The sequence below is a fragment of the Cygnus atratus genome, chromosome Z (assembly GCF_013377495.2).
Source record: "Cygnus atratus isolate AKBS03 ecotype Queensland, Australia chromosome Z, CAtr_DNAZoo_HiC_assembly, whole genome shotgun sequence".
NCBI lineage: Eukaryota > Metazoa > Chordata > Aves > Anseriformes > Anatidae > Cygnus > Cygnus atratus.
Window position 1 is genome coordinate 25439294 of NC_066396.1, and position 17469 is coordinate 25456762.

Consider the following 17469-nt stretch of genomic DNA (forward strand, 5'->3'; position numbering starts at 1 on the left):
CTCCTCCTCGCGGCCCCAGCCCGCGCTCCTCCCTCAGCCGCCCCGGCGCGGGACGGACGAGACAAGATGGCGGCGGGCGCGGCGGGGAGGTAAGGGCCGGCCGGAGCTGGGCGCGAGTCCGGGGGGCTGAGGGGCGGCTGGCTCGGTCAGGCAGCGGCGGGAGCTGCTCTCCCTGCGCCGCAGGCCTCCCTCACAAGTGTGGCTTCCCTAATGGTGTTTTTATTTATTTTATTTATTTATTTATTCCTGCTTTAACCGAGGAGCTTGAGAGGTAGCAGCAGAAGAAACGGGTGATGCTCTGCTGCGTTGTAGCGCTGTATCCAGATAAATTAATTTCTTCTAGCTGTGCCACAGAAACCAGCACACGTGTGTGCGGAAGAACAGAGGTACTGCCAGGTTAAAATAAAATTCGGATGAGAGGCAACTGGCTGGAGAATTTGGTCAAAAAGATAAGAAGCATTTATACAAAGTCCATATAAAAACAACATCAGTTGTTATGCAAATGTTATCTTAAACGCCGTGTGTTCAGAAAGCTGTTTTTGACATCTCTTCCTGCTGTTGTGGCTTTGTTATCTACAAGCTGAAAGCCCGTGCCAAGTACATTTTATACAAATGGTTGCAGCAGCAAAGGGTCCATTCTTGCTGGAACAGAAACTCGAGTTTCATCTGTGATATGACTTAGAAAAGTATTTCAAATGCTTACAGTACTTAAGAGCCCCTTCTGGTTTAATCCAGTGGTTTTCATGCAGTGATAAATGTGCTTTGTGTTTTTACTTGACTGATAGGGTGTTCAGCACTGAAGAGATGCACATATCTACCCCCTCTTAGTCTATTTTAGATTTTACAATATGTTTGGTAAGTTGGTGCTTTGCAAAATTCCCTACTAGGACTATAGAAAATTGTTTGTATAAACTGATTATTGTAATGCTGTCAACAGTTTTAAGATGATACACACTGTCAATATTACTTTATGTATACACAGTAAATAATGAAACTTTTGACTTGGGGTGTGCAGAGAAGTAATTTTGTCTAAGTGATGAATATAAAGATTACACAATCTGCGTAAGTTAGAAAAGTCAACAAGATGATTGGAGGATTGAGAAGGTAAGACAGTTAGACTTCATGCTGTATCTTACTGGTTATAGCCTCCAAAATTATAATAGTGCAATGGCAGCTCATGCTCTCCTCCTGACATGAGGGAAAGCAGTACTGCATTTGCACATAAAATTTGCATACCACTGAGGGCTTCCACCTTCCATTTTTCTTAAGCTTACTAAGGGGTGACGAGTAGGGGAGGAAGAGTCTTACTTAGCTCAATGAAAGTCTTCTCAATAAAGCTACACAACTGCTTGATGAGGATTAGTCATACCTTATTTCCAGTTGTTTTGTTGGCAGTGCTTTGTATTAATGGAACTGCTTTTTCTGTTTTCCCAGGCAGCACCAAGAGCTAATGGGATTTGTCATGCCAACACTAAACTGAGACTAAGCTTCGACCCTTTATACGGAATTGTTAAAAGAGGAAGCTGCAGTACCAAAGACCGTGCTTGACTGCATGAGACTGTACCTCTCTCACAGCAAATTAAATCTTACTTCACAAACTTTATGAGATACAAACTTTAAGTCTTTAAAGTTAAATCATTCAACATCTCATTTTTTTTTGCATGGCAACAATGAACCAGTGATTGACTTCTTAGAGCTGTAACTTGAATAACTGGGGAGAACAAACGCTAAGGTTCCTAGTAAGATACATACAAAATGTGTTCTTATCCTGTCAAATTAATATTTGTAGTTTGATTTACTCTCAAGACCATAGAGGTCAATTTTAAAACAAACAAATTAACATCATCAACAAAAAAAGTATACACAAACCCTTTGTTTTTGCAGGCTCTTGTTTCTTCCTAGTAGCATTAGTCCCTTTTTAGATACTTGGTAAACTTAAAACTTATTGTACTGCTGTTTAATACAGATTTTTTTTTCTCAGCTAGAAAGAGGTATCCTTTGAAAACGTAAATGTTGTTAACAAAAAGGAATGCATTGGCAGTGTAAGCCAGTAATTCATGACTAGCTAAAACTGTGAAGAGATAGCTGCTTACAAAGGCGAATTGTGAACCGATTTTAAGCAATAACACTACAGGCATTCAGGGTACTCGTAGCTGTATCACTAACTGTATGCTACTGAAGTAAAGAGTCCCTTACGTTTAAATTGTGTGCTTTAATGATTTAAACAGCACTGAATGAATATTTCATTTTATATTATGAGAGTCTAAGGATAGAGTAAGATAAATAGCTAGCAACCTGTCCTGGTTTTACCCCACAGTGCTTGACAGTTGCTTGCGTGATCCAGGAAGATCGTGAGACTATCAATTTTCCTTTACTTGGGCAACTATCAGAACTGTAATTTGACTAAAACTGGATTAAATTTTTCTCATTGTAGAAGAGTGCTCACCTCCAGCATATGCACAAGATAGCATCAAGATGCACACTGCTTAAATTTACAATAATTTATTGTGTTTAGGAACAGTGAATAAATACCAAGCTGTTAGCTTCAGTTTGGCAGTACTTTTCCAACCAAAATGTGTTTTTTTTTTCTTTTTTTTTTTTTTCTGGCAGAAACTCCATTGCCAGCAATGGATGCATCAGAACATGAAATTAATAAACAATACACACAGACAGCAGTTTTCTAAACATACCCCCTCTTTTAAAAGGCGTGATACAGATTTACTGAACAAGTCTCAAGCAAATTCTTCACAGAAGAAAATTTTGCTACAAGCTGTCCTCTCTTCGAACATTGTTTTCTTCACCAATGCTGGTAGTTTATTTCATGGAGTACATTATCTATTTTTAACAGTACTGATGGATCATTAAAAACAATTTTTGTTTTCTACTGAAGGTAAGCTGAGACATGACCGGTAGTGAAGTGTATGAATTTAAGAGTCGTGTACCTCTTGCTGAGCATTTCATGGCAATCATGAATAAACATACAAGAAAGGAAAAGGCAATACAATGTTCTGTTCTTTGGGGGTGTGGGGTGTTTGTTTCAGCTTGCTTTTAAACCACTGTTCAAAAGTTACGGTTATGAAATTTAACAGGTGTTTTGGTTTTTCATGAACTTCTGTGTTAAAAACACAATTGAAGAAACTTCCTGCTCGTGATGAGAATCACATTCAAGTATTTGAAGTTGAATATCCCCTAGGTTTCTTTCATTTCCTATTAAAAATGTTTTTATAAAAGCGTGAAGACTACAGAAAACCAATTAACATACTAGAGTTAATCTAGCATAATTTTTTCCACAACTGTATTTTACATATCACCAAACCTCCGCTTTAGCAAAAGAAAAAAAAAGAATAAAAATAAATTCTCTTCCAACTATTTACACACAGGAATTACCCTGCTGTGGAACCACATTTTTTCACTCTGCAGTCCCTCTAACCCAAGGCGTAATCTTAGGTGTATCCTTTTGTGATTTAGGTTCTTGGAAGTTTTCAGCAAACCTTTCTCTTGCTTTATCCCAATTCTTTTTATTCTTGCTCTGGATGATCTGAACATCTTCAATTGAGGCTGGTCTGCTTGTACCCAAACCTGCATTCAGCTTATGTAACTGAAGGTGGATCTGTCAAATACATGAAATATTACTGTAATTGCAGGTTAGGTATTCTAAATACTTAATATTTTATAATACTATTCCCCCTCTCCCCTGAGCACTTCTGTTTACAGCTCTTCTATACCTACATCATACACAAACATTTAAAGTTTTGCCAAGGTTTTAAATTGACATCTATAATCCAAAGATCTGTGACTTGCCAGTTTTTCCTTTCTCATGGCTCATCATGTAGTTTGAATTTTGTGCTACAGCTGTCTTTGTTAAAGTGATGGATTACATCATATGCCCATCTTGAATTCGCACCACTTAAATTAATTAATTTATTCTGACAGACTTTGTATACAAACACAAAATTATTAATCCAATGTCTCTTTTCCCTTGTTCAGTTTCTTAACAACCACCTTACTGTCATTTTCCACTGATGTGATTAAATCATAGTAAAATTTCAGAATACTTCACTGATAAAAGTAAAATTGATTTGTGATCAGTCCTATTGAGATTATTCCCTCCCACACTGAACTTTGAAATGTTTCCAGTGAATCATGGCTTATCATTAGGCATTTTCAAATGCAAATGCACTTTTATTTCTTTGTCCTCTAAGTGAAAACCAGACAGACTTACCGGGTCCTTCATACCACCACCATCCTTGCCCAGGCCTTCCCCTTTTTTCCATCCCATCTTCTCCAACATTTTGTGTCCTTTGTTGCTGTCACTGATTTCACTTAAAGAAATTTTAAGATAATTAATAAGCAAGAGTTAATACAAAGCAAATGCTAATCAAATATACAAGGACAAAAACGTGCATGCATATGCAACTGTGGAAACCAAGATCCAACTACTGTGTTGTTCCTACTTCTATGAGCTACCTCAAAGGCCCTAGTGCAAACTTTTTCAAGTTCCTGAATATTGCATTCAGTGTTGGGCCCCTTACTACATGAAGGATATTGAGTTGCTGAAGTGTGTGCAGAGGAAACCAATGAAGCTAGTGAAGGAATTGGGGTTGTTTAGTCTGGAGAAAAGGATGCTGAGGGGACAACTCATTGCTCTCTACAACTGCCTGAAAGGATGTTGCATAGGAGGGTACTGGTCTCTTTTTTTTTTTTCAGGTGACACATGATAGGACATGAGGAAATGGTCTCAAGTTGCACCAGGGGAGGTTTAGATTGGACCTTTGGAAGAATTTCTTTGCAGAGAGGGTGGTCAAGCATTGGAACAGACTGCTCAGGGAAGTGGTGGAGTCCCCTTCCCTGAAGGTATTTAAGTGATGTGCAGACATGGCACTAAGGAACATGGTTTAGTGAAAGGTCTTGGGTAGGTCAGGCTGATGGCTGGATTTGATCGTGTAGGTCTTTCCCAATCCTGATGACTCTGTGATTCTACATTTATTTTCCCATAAATATCTTTGGTTACCAAAGCTATCCTAAGACTCTGGTCAACACCAACTTTCTTAGAACTCCCTTTGAACTACTTGCTGACTTTTAGGAGTTAAAAGATACAGCGTAGGTGAGTGCGAATCAACTGCACTAATGAAAAGGCAGTATCACTACCTCACCACTAAAGCATTCCAACACACATTAGAATCTCATGTCATTGTCTCACATTTCCTTTTACTAACTTATAAGCACCTACAAGGTCATGTTTCAAACAAACAAACAAAAAAAACAACTAAAGAAGCAAAGGAATAATTCAAGAGGAAGTTTAAAGTAAGTGTCATTTAAGAGTGTACACGCACACGCTATGATAGGCTGGATATTGACAGTTGAGAGAAATGATGTGGGTGAAAAATTTTTTACTATTGCTGGGAGTGGACAGAAAAAAATAGAAACAGGCTGTTGAAAGTGTCAATAGTACATCTAGTCAGTTCCATGATTTTCTAAGTCGGCAAGAAAAGTGATCTAAACATCCTACTGCAAAGATAAATTCTGTATGGAAGGTGAGGAGAAAAAAATATCATATGAACTGGGAAGTGAGAACAATTATTTTGTAGTTCTCCTAACACACTGTATACAGATAATTAGTAATCTAACAAAATGTATCCTAGTAACTAACTGATACTTAACTGTATCCCTGTTTTGTAAGATTCCATAGAGGACACAGAGGACTTTTTTCCCCCAAACACTTACATATGGACAGAAGCTGGAGTATCATCTCTCTGGAAAGTTCCTTCACTGCCAATGGTCTCTCTGCGTTTTCCTGCTCTGTCTTTGTACTTTGGGTTGTTCACTGCTTTGTTGTCTTCATACTCTGTGTTCTTTACAAACAGATTAAATTCCATCAAGACAGATGGTTTTTAAATTCTTTATTCTGCCTCCAAAAGTAAAGCAGCTTAATCCTACTTCATTCCTATATTAAGTCTTACTATTAATTTTTACTCTTGTAACCGAAAACCTATAGTTCTCTTTCAAAAGTAAATAATTTCATGGAGTCTGTAAAATAGCAGATTCTCTTGAATCTTCTTTTCGTAATAAGAATCAATTCCTCCATGTTAAGCACAAAACCATGTGGACAAACCACTGGAAATACCATGTGACTGACTTTTTGTTACAACACATAACCTGTTTCTCAAGAACTTGCTCTTCAGAACAGATTAAAGTTCTACTTGTATAGATTCCATATTGATGTTATTCCAGCAGGTGAAGAATTCAAGTGAAATGATGGTGTCCTGTTTTCTACATGAACACTTACTACAAATGCTAGATGCAACTCCATAGTTAGAATAATCTCTAATATTGTCGTATATTCATGTTGGCATTTTTATACCACAAAGCAGACTTTAACAAAAAACTTAAAATTTTTCTCTCTCCCTTTCATCATTTTTTCAGTTGCTCATTATTTTTCCTTTTCTAAATAAAAGAGTGCACTGCAATTCAGTACAAACCTAACTTTCAGAAGTAAGGATAGCAATGACTTAAGAAGTGTTAACCTTGACAGTATGAGGAATCTTGTACACATTAGAACTGATTATCTTTTTCGAAAATTCTAACAGAACTTCCGTGCCCTGTTATCATCTGTCTCCTTAGAAATTTCGAAAGATTTACTGTACAAACGACAAGCTTGAGTTAAACCACCACTCAAGACTCTAAAAGCTTCCCTTATTCAGACATTAATGGCTTAACACAGGAATCACAGAGCAGATGTAGACCTTCAAACTCTTAATTTCTACAGTGAACTCACCTGTAAGCCATATTTTACCCGGATTTGTTTTAATGCTTTTCTTCTGACTAACTCTCTCTCTTCTTTGCTAAGTGCTGGGCAAACTAAAAGGAAGAACGCAAGATTGAATTTCTAAGTAATAATGTAATTTTTTTTCAAAACATAAAATAATTTTGTTCTAACATTTTTATACATAGACATACATACCAAGAAGAAAATGCAGTACCATGTATTGTAAAACTGTCGTTGGTTGAGAAGAAAATCATAAGAAAACTATCTGAAGTGATTATGAAATTTATAAAGTAAGGACCAATAATAAAAAAAACATATCCAGTGATAACATGACTAACCAGAGGACTCCTTTTTCCTATCCAGGCGAAGATGTGCTCTGACTTGACCTGGTTCACATCCATCACAAGTATCACTGCCAGGATGTATATGAAAAGAAAGTACTGTTTCACCAATCTTCACTTCATCACCATGCTCCAAGATGTAGGGATCACATTTCGTTTTTGGCTATAGCAAAAGAAAGTTTGGCAGCCATGGTTATTAGCTCCTAAAGCAGCACACCAAATATTTTGTGAATGCTGCTCATAATCTAATGATTCAGCTTGGTCTTTCAAATGCAGACAAATATTTAAACTATGGGAGGTATTTCACTCTAGCAACTGTTAACTGTAGTGGATTTTTCCTAATTCATTATATAACACAAACATGAAATATTACAAGTGGCCCTGAAAACTGAAGGGAATCAAGGAAGGAATTACTGTATGAAAAAAGCCATACAATGACATTGCTAGTGATTTGCCATACCGTATTTTAAAATGACTACAGTTTTCTGCAACACTACAGCAAATACTTACCTGAAGAATCTGATTTCCATTAACAACTGTCCCATTCTGACTGCCTTGATCCACAAGAACATAATTTTGCAAATCGTGGTCAAAATATACTTCTGCATGGAACTGATAAAGAGAAGACTACGTGAAATATTCTCATTAAGCATGTACTTCACAATTTACATGCTGTTTTAAAGTAAGATTTCAGAATATATTTTGGGGACTTAACCAAATGGGTTCGGTTAATAGAATATTAAAAAATTGCTTTTATATATTTGAAATGTAAATGAATGGGCAGCAACAGCATGAGATAAGGCGTACCATTAAAAATACAACTATTTTTACCATAAACTGATCCAACACTGAAAAAGTGTATGTACTTTCAATATAGAAAGTATACTTTATTTAAAGGATTGCAAGATCTAGTAATAAAGCATTTTTAGCTGTTCTTATAAATACATGATATTTTTTCCTTGTAAGGTATGTTATAGCAATCTCAATTTTCCCCTTTCTGGAAGGCATCAAAAAAGATACTTAAAGAAATGCAATTAATAAAAAATCTGAATCTCTACAGCTTCAGGTTACTTGGTCTTTCATATCTGAAATAGCTTAAAGTGCTATGTTTTTGTAAATTTCATGTAATTCACTTTCACTTGCACCTTAATGCCCAGGACACAATCACTATCCATTATTTAATGTTCTTTATATCTGCTTTGATTTTGATAATAACAAATCAATTTTTTTAATCTATTGCAACTCCATATAGGTAATGGTCCCAAGTCCACACAGAACAGAGAAAACAAATCCATAGTCTTGGAAACATAGCAGCCAATTTACAAACACATACATTACCTCCAAAAATGGCCAGTAAGCAAACTAAACTATCAACTTCTGCAACCAACTAAGATTCCCAATAAAAAACAGAAATCTAAAAAAGTGAGTTTCGAATTTGACAAGCAAAGATCTTTTTTGTTATAGTAGTGAAAAAACCACAACAATCATCATGGGAAGAAAGTGCTCATCTGAAACCAAATACCTTCTTGTCTTTAAGCAAGAACTGTCTACAAAAAAAACAGTATTTTGTAGACTGGATAGCATAAATTTACAATGGGAACATTCCTGTAATGGTAGAAAGATTGACTGGGTCATTTGCTAATGCTTTTAATTCTACCTCTGTTTTACTGAGCAGGATGAACCCAAACTTATTCTAAAGATGCTAAATCTGGAAACCTGCAGGGTGCTATTTCTTTAAATCTCACTTTACCCTTAAAATAAGCGAAAGACAAAGTGATCCACAGCTATCAGTTATAAGTTTCAAGATAAATAAACTGGTAGTAACTTTTTGTTTCTAGATATATGTGATTTATCTTCATGCCTTTGCTCCCTTATCTGCAAAGTGAAATAATTTATGTAGACGATCAGTTATTTCAATGAAACATATTTAAAAGCAACTCAGGTACCCATGAAGTACTGGTAGATACTGTTAGCCATACAAAGAAGCACAATAAATGATACTATTGCAGAAAAATAAAAAAACCTTTTGCTGCTTTATAACACCAACTTCAAATACATGCCTGAAAATATCATTAACAGCAGGAAGAAAATGTGTCTAGAAATTGTTCAGTATAAAATATGTTACACAGCTGATTAATCAGAGCTATCATCTGGAACAGACACAGTAAAGCTTATTTCACATACTTGCATTTGCAGATGCTTTTATCACCTTTTTTGTTTAGATGACATCTCTGTCAATTTACATTTTCTTCAATTTAGAGTGCTGTATTTATGGTCTATGTCGAAGTAGTTAGGAAAACTGAGCATATAATTTATCTTTAATCTCTCTTAACTACAAAAAAAATTCCATCTGTCACTAAAATATTTTTATATTTTTGAACTCTCTATACATAACTTCCACATGCATACAACAAACTTATAGAAAAATAAAACACAACCTGTTGTTCTAAGCTCGGCTATAAGGACTGGATTTTTTTTAATGACAAAGTTCTAACTAGTTGATATCGATATTTTACAATACAATCGATACCTAACACAACCATTCATTTTCCTCAAGTTCAATAACTAAGAAATTCAAGATCGTAATTATTTACTGTGGATTGAACCATGGACTATTAAAACTCCAATTAAAAAAAAAAATTTAGCTTTTCTAGACTTAGAAATCACACTGTGTTTACATTATATTTCAATACAGTAAAATACTGTATGCTTTCTTTTTTCTAACTTTGAAGAAGTGGCTAAATGCACATCTCATTCTGAATGTTCATTAAAAAAAATTAACATTTGGCAAAATTTAAAGCTATGAAATCTAAAGCTTTATCCATACAAAGATCTATCTCCCTTGTAGCAAACAGAAATAAGAATTACCTTACTGACTCCAACTTCAGGAATCTGAAGTGTGTGTCCAACATCTTTTTCTCTGAAAAGGCAAGTTGATACATAAATCATGAGAAAGTAGAAATAGTTTTAATAATGGCTTTCAAAACATGTATTTCAGCTGAGCCACAATACTGTGTTTCCCTTCTGCAGTATCTTGGACCTTTACAGTAGATACAGAAGTACTATGTTACAATATACACAATGTGGAGACTTGCCTCATATGCTTTCATCCTATAAATTAGGCAGTGAACACACAGTAAAGCTGTACTTTGAAATTTTTATATATAAACCTGATATTTCTATCTGAACTTTTAATCTTGTCCAAGGGCTGTAAATAACAGTCTGAACTCTGCATCCTTCAAGCACTTCAGTGCGTCTTGGCATCTGTCTTCAAGGCTGAGATTGAGTTCTTGGTAGCATTAAGTAGGTAATACAAGCAATGAAGGAGTAATCGATACATATTTACTATCAAAAATACTGCAGTAGGAGGGAAGAGGAATGAATTTATGTATTAGTTCTTCCACTAGGGGATGAAGAAGCAATGCAGCTATTATAGGACCTATATGCAAATTACAAGGAGAATTTTTAACTGCTAAACTTCACATAAATGTACCTGAAACACTCCAGCTGTAAGAACAAATCAGAACACGTATCAGCATCAGTTAAAAGCAGCTGAAGAGGGGTGGAGATTTCGGTAAGAAAGCATTCATTTATCATCCACAATGAACAAACCAGAATTTTATTTTATTTTTAATATCAGAACTGAAAGAATGCATATAGGGTAGCAAAAATCCTAACTTATTATTTCGAAGTGGTGAATCAACCTTACTGGAATTTGCATGAGAAGCCCAGTATATACTTTCTGGTGATACTGAATTTCCAAATGAGTTATCTTAGTTGCCCAGAAAAAAAAAGTACTTTCTTGACTTCCAGTTACTACGCTGCCAGTAGGATTTAGACAAAGGATCAAGTTGTCAATAAAAAAAAATCATGAGCACTGAGCTATATTAAGTACCTATGCTGTTATCACAGCAAACACAACATTACGTGATGTGACTGAAGTCTCTTACTGTCAGTCAACCAAAGTCAGAAAATCTCGCAATTGCTGCAGGCTAGGGGGACTAGCATGAACAGTAGGGACAAACAATCTTGCGTGGCTTATGCTACTTTCAAAGCCAGGTATAGTTTCAGATATAGGTAACAAATTCCATTCAGTTTTACCTTCCAATTGTAGCAGGTTTCACAGCTGTGATAATATAAAGTGATCCAGTCTGCAGAACTGGTGATCTTATTACAATGACTCTGATACAAGGAGGCCAAATCCTTTCTTCATCTATTAAAAAAAAAAAAAAGAAAGAAAAGAAAAAAAAGTTACTAACAGCAAGTTACAGTTTTACTCCTATATTCCATATTTTTCAAATAACTGATACACATTCTGCAATTATCTAGCTGAATCATATGCAACATTCAGAAAAAGAAATATAAACACATCTGAGAGAAAACTTTGATGAAACTATCAATCAAAAAATATTTTATTAATTCCCACTGCTTACACGTACACAGCTGGTTCTTTACAGAAATAAAATATAAATAAATTCATAGAATTTACTAACATTGCATACAGATGTATACATATTCTCTTTTGCCTTGGTATCTGTTAATATTCCAACAGCTGTATGAATTCTGGTCTTGAATGTCCATTTGCATCAACAGTCTCCAACAGTTTCAGGTAGGAATACATGGGCAAGATGGGAAGACACTTGCTCAAAAGGTAGGAGGACAGAAACTGTCTCCAGTTTTTATTATTCTGGCATTACTGCTGAGTTTGTATGCTTGCTAGCATCAGGCATTCAGGCATTTCAACTGGCATTAACTGATCAGAATCAGGGTAGCTGAGTAAGTGAAAGAACGAAAGCAGAAGAAACAAACTGACTGTTTAATTGTGAGCACGGTCCAGGCTGCAGTACAGACTTCTAACTTCTATAGTTTGTATTTCATTTTGTGATTTAGGATATCCTTTGCAGGTACATTGCACCAGTTGTTTTGTTTGCATTAACTTTTTCACCATTTTTTTCAAGAGACTATTAAATTCTTGAGGAGGTCTCAAGAACCTAAGATAACGCTTTCTTGGATACAAAAGAGCATATACGTTTCCTCTCTATCCCAATTTCTTACATGTTGCACTGGAATAAATACACCATACGATTTCAAATCCTACTGAGTAATCCTTTTCACCACAATGGATTTAATCGTACACTGAATTATACATGATTGTTTATGAACAGCATCAGGAAAAGAATTTAGTTATGGGACATGGTAGCACAGACTGATGGCCTGACTTGATCTTGAAGGTCTTTTCCAACCTACATAATTCCATGAAATACTATATATTAATTGAAGAGCTAGTAAACAGAATTTCTGTGAGCTTTGTACTAGAATCTTTATTTTAAGCAAGACTTTTTCTCCTGACACTTTCCTAATGTAAAAACATTTATTCTACCACTGAGGTTTCCACGAGCCCAGAAAATTATACCCTCAACAGTTTTTACAGAAACATCACTACTTAGTTCCAACTACAGGGCAAGTGAAAAGAAACATACAAGTAACATACAGCACTTTTAAACTCAAGTATCTCAAGTAAGATGCTTTTATTTATTTTTTTAATTACCCAAACTGTTCTGTATTTTTTTCTTAATGGGTTCTTGGAAAAATACATTAATATACATAAAAGGTACAATAATTCACCTTCATTTTCTGAGTCTTGTGAATCACTGGTTTCTTCACTTGTTACTTCATTTTCACTGCTGTAGACTTCATGTTCAGTATCTGTAATTTCACCTTCTTCTGGCTCACTTTCTGTGTCTACTATTTTACTGTCATCTATGTATGCTGCAGTATCTGGTGTACTTTTGCGTGAATGTGAATTTATACTGTCTGTGGAAAACGATTCTTTGGCTGTTAGACTGGTTCGTATTTTTGTGTCCATTTTAGTCTTCTTTCTTGCATTAGGAGACTCTTCTTCTTCAGTAGAACTTACTTGCTCAGTAGTGGAAAAACAGTTCAGACTGTTAGATGATTTCTGCTCTTCTGCGTCCAAATCCTGGAGAGGAGTTACAGAAACCACAATTGAGGAAAGTTATATTCTTTACAGATCAAGTTATTCTAAAATATACCATAAGCTTGGAATTAAATTCTTCACTAGGAATTAATTTACAACTATTAAGAAATGCTTACAGTTCCAGAGTTTTCTGCATGCAGTCAACATTTCAGTAGAAAAAATTTCACATTCTATTAGATGTGACTAAGATAATTTCCTACTTGGGAAGGTGTGACTACACTTGTCTTCTAACCTTCAATTACTCTTTGCACTTTTCTCTCAAAACATTAAAATTCTTGTCCTTACTTTTAGACTTATAAAACACCATCTTGAGTATTTTCCAGTTTTGCTTTCATGACTCTTCTCCCTCTCTTACAAAATTCTTGCCACTTCTTTTAAAGTTCTTTAATTCATCTTCATCACATCTTCCTCCTGTTTCTGTCTTCTTGTTTTATTCCAGAATGGTCCCAAGTACCTGGAATTCCCACCCATGCTTGCCTAATGACCTGCTCTTCTTCCTTTCAAAACTGAAGCTTTAACAAAGGCTTTCATCAAGATACTGTAGAGAACTTGTAAGAGAGCTTTAATTTATGCTGTGTAGAAGAGATTCTACTGAAAATCCATTTTCTACCGCAACAAATTTCTCCATTGCATATCATATAAAACAGGTTATTGCAGGTTTTTCCACTGTCACTTGATTTCACAAGCAGAAAACAGACCATCAACATTTTTTGAACTGAAAAGTCTCTAAAATGTTACATCAATTGCCAGAGTACCTTGAAAAATGTAATTCTGAATGTAGCAACCCTGATGACCAACTTTAAAAAGATAGAATGAAAACAAATGGCTTTAAAAGAGAAATGAAAAACATATCAGATTTTATTGGTGAATTATTTGCCTTTTCAGATTCAGAATAGATGCATTACATCGCCTTAAAGAATATCAAAATTTTCAATACAGTGGGTAAAGTAAATTTTTTTACTTCTTTTCAGGAAGTTTTTGCACAGAGCATTTTAGATTTCAAGGTACACAAACTAATGCGAATGCTAATACCATGGAAATTAAAGCACTTTCACTTTACCAAGAGAAAATGTAAATTTGACCAAAATTGTAAAAACTCATCAGTGGCACAATTGTAAGAAAAACACAAGAATTCCCCTCTGCTCAGTGGTCAAGCTATTGGATAGGACTTTAGAGAGCACTGTTGAGACACTTTCAGTAAGACAGCAGATTCTTAGGAATAATCAACAAGTATTATATGACCTCATGTTTTACCTGAATGATTACAAGCTCACACTTGCTCTCCTCCCTGTATCCTGTAAGTACAGTATCTAGAAAGGAACAGGATTGCAAGGCTGCTGCCTATGCTATTTATTTTCAGTGATGTAGTAATCCAGCCAAAAATAAGATTTGCACAGTTCATACACGTCACTCATTTGTTTATGGGCTTTTACAGACAGGCTATATATAACCTATATAACCTGCTGATAGGGCTTTAAATGAGGATTGATGGGGGAGAGGGATACCGTTAGGTACACTGAGCTTAAGCCAAGGGATGGTACTGCACCATCCGAGGGTGGCAAGGCTAATGGGAACACATATACTGCTCCAGGGAGTGCTGCAGGCTCAGAAGTACATCGGAAATGCTTGTATATCAGTTTACGCAGTAGGAGGAACAAAATACGAACTCTAAGCTTTGTTCCTTTCCCATAGCTGTTTTCACTGCTTAATGAGACTTGGTGGGACGAGTCTCCCGACTGATAGTCAGGGCAGACGAGGTGTTGCACTGCATGTAATGGAGAGATTAGACTGTACAACCCTTGTTGTTAGGGACAATGTGGTAAAGAGCTTCTGGGTAAGGATTAAAAGGACAGATAAAATAGGTAAGTCAGATGTCCACCATCAACTGCTCACCCAGGACAATGGAAAGGATGGCAAATTACAGGAAATCTTAGGATCAGTTGCCCTTGCGGGAAATTCTAACTTCCCAGACATAAACTAGAAATATCATAAAAGCATGTCGAAGATAACTTTCTGTAACAAGTACTGTGTGAGCCAGCTAAGAAAGGTGCCTCCCAGACCTGTCCCTTGAGAACTGGGAAGGCCCTGTGGGAGAGGTGATGGTAGGTGGCTGTCTTGGCCACACAGATCATGAAATAGCTGAGTTCAAAATTTTTGGTGTAAGGAGAAAAAAGGCTAGCAGAATGGCCATCCTGGACTTTAAGAGAGCAGACTTTAAGCTTTTCAGAGAGTTAGTTAGCAGTGTCCCCTGGAAATGTGCTCCAGAGGGTTCAGGATTTCACAAGACCTAGTCACTTTTCAAGAAACACTTTTTAAGAGCTTAGAAGCAGGAATACCATTGTGCTGCAAGTGAAGTTGAGTGGAATAGAAAACCATCCGGGCTGAACAGGGAATATCTCCTGAAATTAGGGCAGAAAATCCATGGCTACTAGAAGCCAAGTCTGGCTTCACAGGGAGAGTACGGAGCTGCAGTTTGCATTCACAGGGAGAAAACAAGAAAAGTCAAAGCTCAACTTGAGTTGACAGTGGCCACTGTGGTGTCAGAAAACAGAAAATGCATTTTCAAGTATGTCAACAGCAAGAGGAAGACAAAGGAAAACATTGGACTGGTACTTGAAATGGATAACCTAACAAGTACAGATAAGGAAAACATGGAGGCATTTAATGCCTTTCTTGCCTCAATATTTAATAGTACTGATAGATATGTGCTGCCTGGTTCTCAGACTTGAGGACCATAACTAGGAAAGCAGTGACTTGCTTTCAGTGGTCATGGAGATTGTAAAGGAACAGTTGTATCTGCTCAACGTTCATAAATTGTTGGGGCTTGACAGAATTCACCCAGGAATGCTGAAGGAATTATCAGACATTATAGTGTGACCCCTCTCAACAATTTACCAAAGGTCATGGGAGTCTGGGGAGGTCCCTGCTGACTAGAAGCCAGCCAACAGTACACCCATCTACAGGAAGGGCATGAGAGAAGACCTGGGAAACTACAGATGTATCAGTCTAGCCTCAGTCCTTGCAAAAGTGATGGAGAAGCTTATCCTGGGGGATACTGAAAGGCAGTTAAAGAACAAAGCTATTATCAGGCACAGTGATAGTTCATCAAGGGAAAGTCCTGCCTTAGTAATCTGATCTCCTTCTGTGATAAGGTCACCCGCATACTGGATGAAGGGAAGGCAGCAGATGTAATCTTTCTGGATTTTAGTAAGGCCTTTGATACTGTCCTGCATGGCAGCCTTCTAAACAAATGGTCCAATGGCAAGATAAACAGGTTAACGCCCCACTGGGTGGCTCAATGATAGAGCTCAAAGTGTTGCAGTGAATGGGGTTACATCTGGCTGGCAGCCAGTTGCCAGCCATGTTCCCCAGGGCTCAATTCTAGGGCTAGCTGTGGTCAACATTTTTATTAATGATCCAGATGCAGGAGTGAAATGCATCTTCAGCAAGTCTGCTGACATTCTCTGCAACCCTAAACGTATTTCTTCCCATAATACCATGAGCTACAGAAATTTTAAGAATTCAGTCTGAAAACACAGAAACTATAAATAGCCTGCTCAAAGCACTTGACTGAAGCAAAGCAACAGATGACTGACACACTGGAACCCAAGCATAACACTCCAAACACTCAGCTCTTGCTCTCTACTGAGTCCAGGGGACTCATTTTTGGTATCTCTTCAGATGTTCTACATTAGAAAATAGGAAGGTGCTGTTTCAAAGCCTGGCTACTAAAGTATAGACAATACTCTTTGTTGCGTGTTGAAAGCAGGAATTTTTAATAATGTGTAGAGATTGACAAAAGGCTATGTACATAACATACTCTCTGCCAGTACAATCATTAAGCTTGTTCTCAGCAGTTTCAGTATTTTTTCCACTATTACTACAATCAGGTCTTAAGAAAGCAAATCAATAAACAGTTCTGCTATTAAATACAGACAGAAAAGTAATCTTCATATACTCATCCTTCTGCCTAAACTATAATCTTACATGCCTCAAGCAAACAAGTCAAAAATGACTCAGTACATTTGTGGAAATTAAAAAAAAAGTCAGAGGTAATGACCTCATTTACCTATTTAATTAGGACACAAAGCACTCATTTAAGTTATTACAAAAGCAAAGATAATTGTATTTGAGCTAACATAAATGATGTTAGAATTCATTTACTGCTATTCTGGGTCTACTATCTCTCCTGTTGAGATCAACTACAATCAAGTTGGAAAAATACCATTCACTGAAGTTAAGTGAAACACATGTGAATATCCACAAAATATAGCCTGTTTAAACACTTAATTAGCAAGACGCAGATTCTTTTAACCTTGAAGTCTTGATGCCACAGGCAGCAATCTGCTTTGCTCTGCTGAAGT

The 17469-nt window shown here is 36.4% G+C and overlaps 1 protein-coding gene, 1 long non-coding RNA gene and 1 other non-coding gene across 4 annotated transcripts in view; 2 read left to right on the forward strand and 1 right to left on the reverse strand.

Moving 5' to 3' along the window:
• On the forward strand, positions 1–8165 carry LOC118251454 (uncharacterized). The gene is made up of 3 exons (XR_004779820.2): positions 1–89; positions 1435–2890; positions 7130–8165. It is a non-coding gene; the product is annotated as an uncharacterized LOC118251454 (long non-coding RNA).
• On the forward strand, positions 1090–1228 carry LOC118251537 (small nucleolar RNA SNORA47). Its single transcript, XR_004779853.1, has one exon. It is a non-coding gene; the product is annotated as a small nucleolar RNA SNORA47 (small nucleolar RNA).
• The window catches only part of AGGF1 (angiogenic factor with G-patch and FHA domains 1), a 25200-nt gene continuing 10614 nt past the window's right edge, over positions 2884–17469 (reverse strand). Inside the window, exons 6-14 of one of the 2 annotated variants that reach the window (XM_035553569.2) lie at positions 12733–13087; positions 11209–11320; positions 9976–10027; positions 7618–7719; positions 7105–7270; positions 6776–6858; positions 5725–5852; positions 4223–4322; positions 2884–3610 (exon numbers count right to left, since the gene is read on the reverse strand). In XM_035553569.2, the coding sequence (XP_035409462.1) occupies positions 3410–3610; positions 4223–4322; positions 5725–5852; positions 6776–6858; positions 7105–7270; positions 7618–7719; positions 9976–10027; positions 11209–11320; positions 12733–13087 (1299 nt within the window). In that variant the 3' untranslated portion in view covers positions 2884–3409. The remainder of the gene's footprint in view (positions 3611–4222; positions 4323–5724; positions 5853–6775; positions 6859–7104; positions 7271–7617; positions 7720–9975; positions 10028–11208; positions 11321–12732; positions 13088–17469) is intronic. The other variant, XM_050716403.1, reaches the window with a different exon arrangement.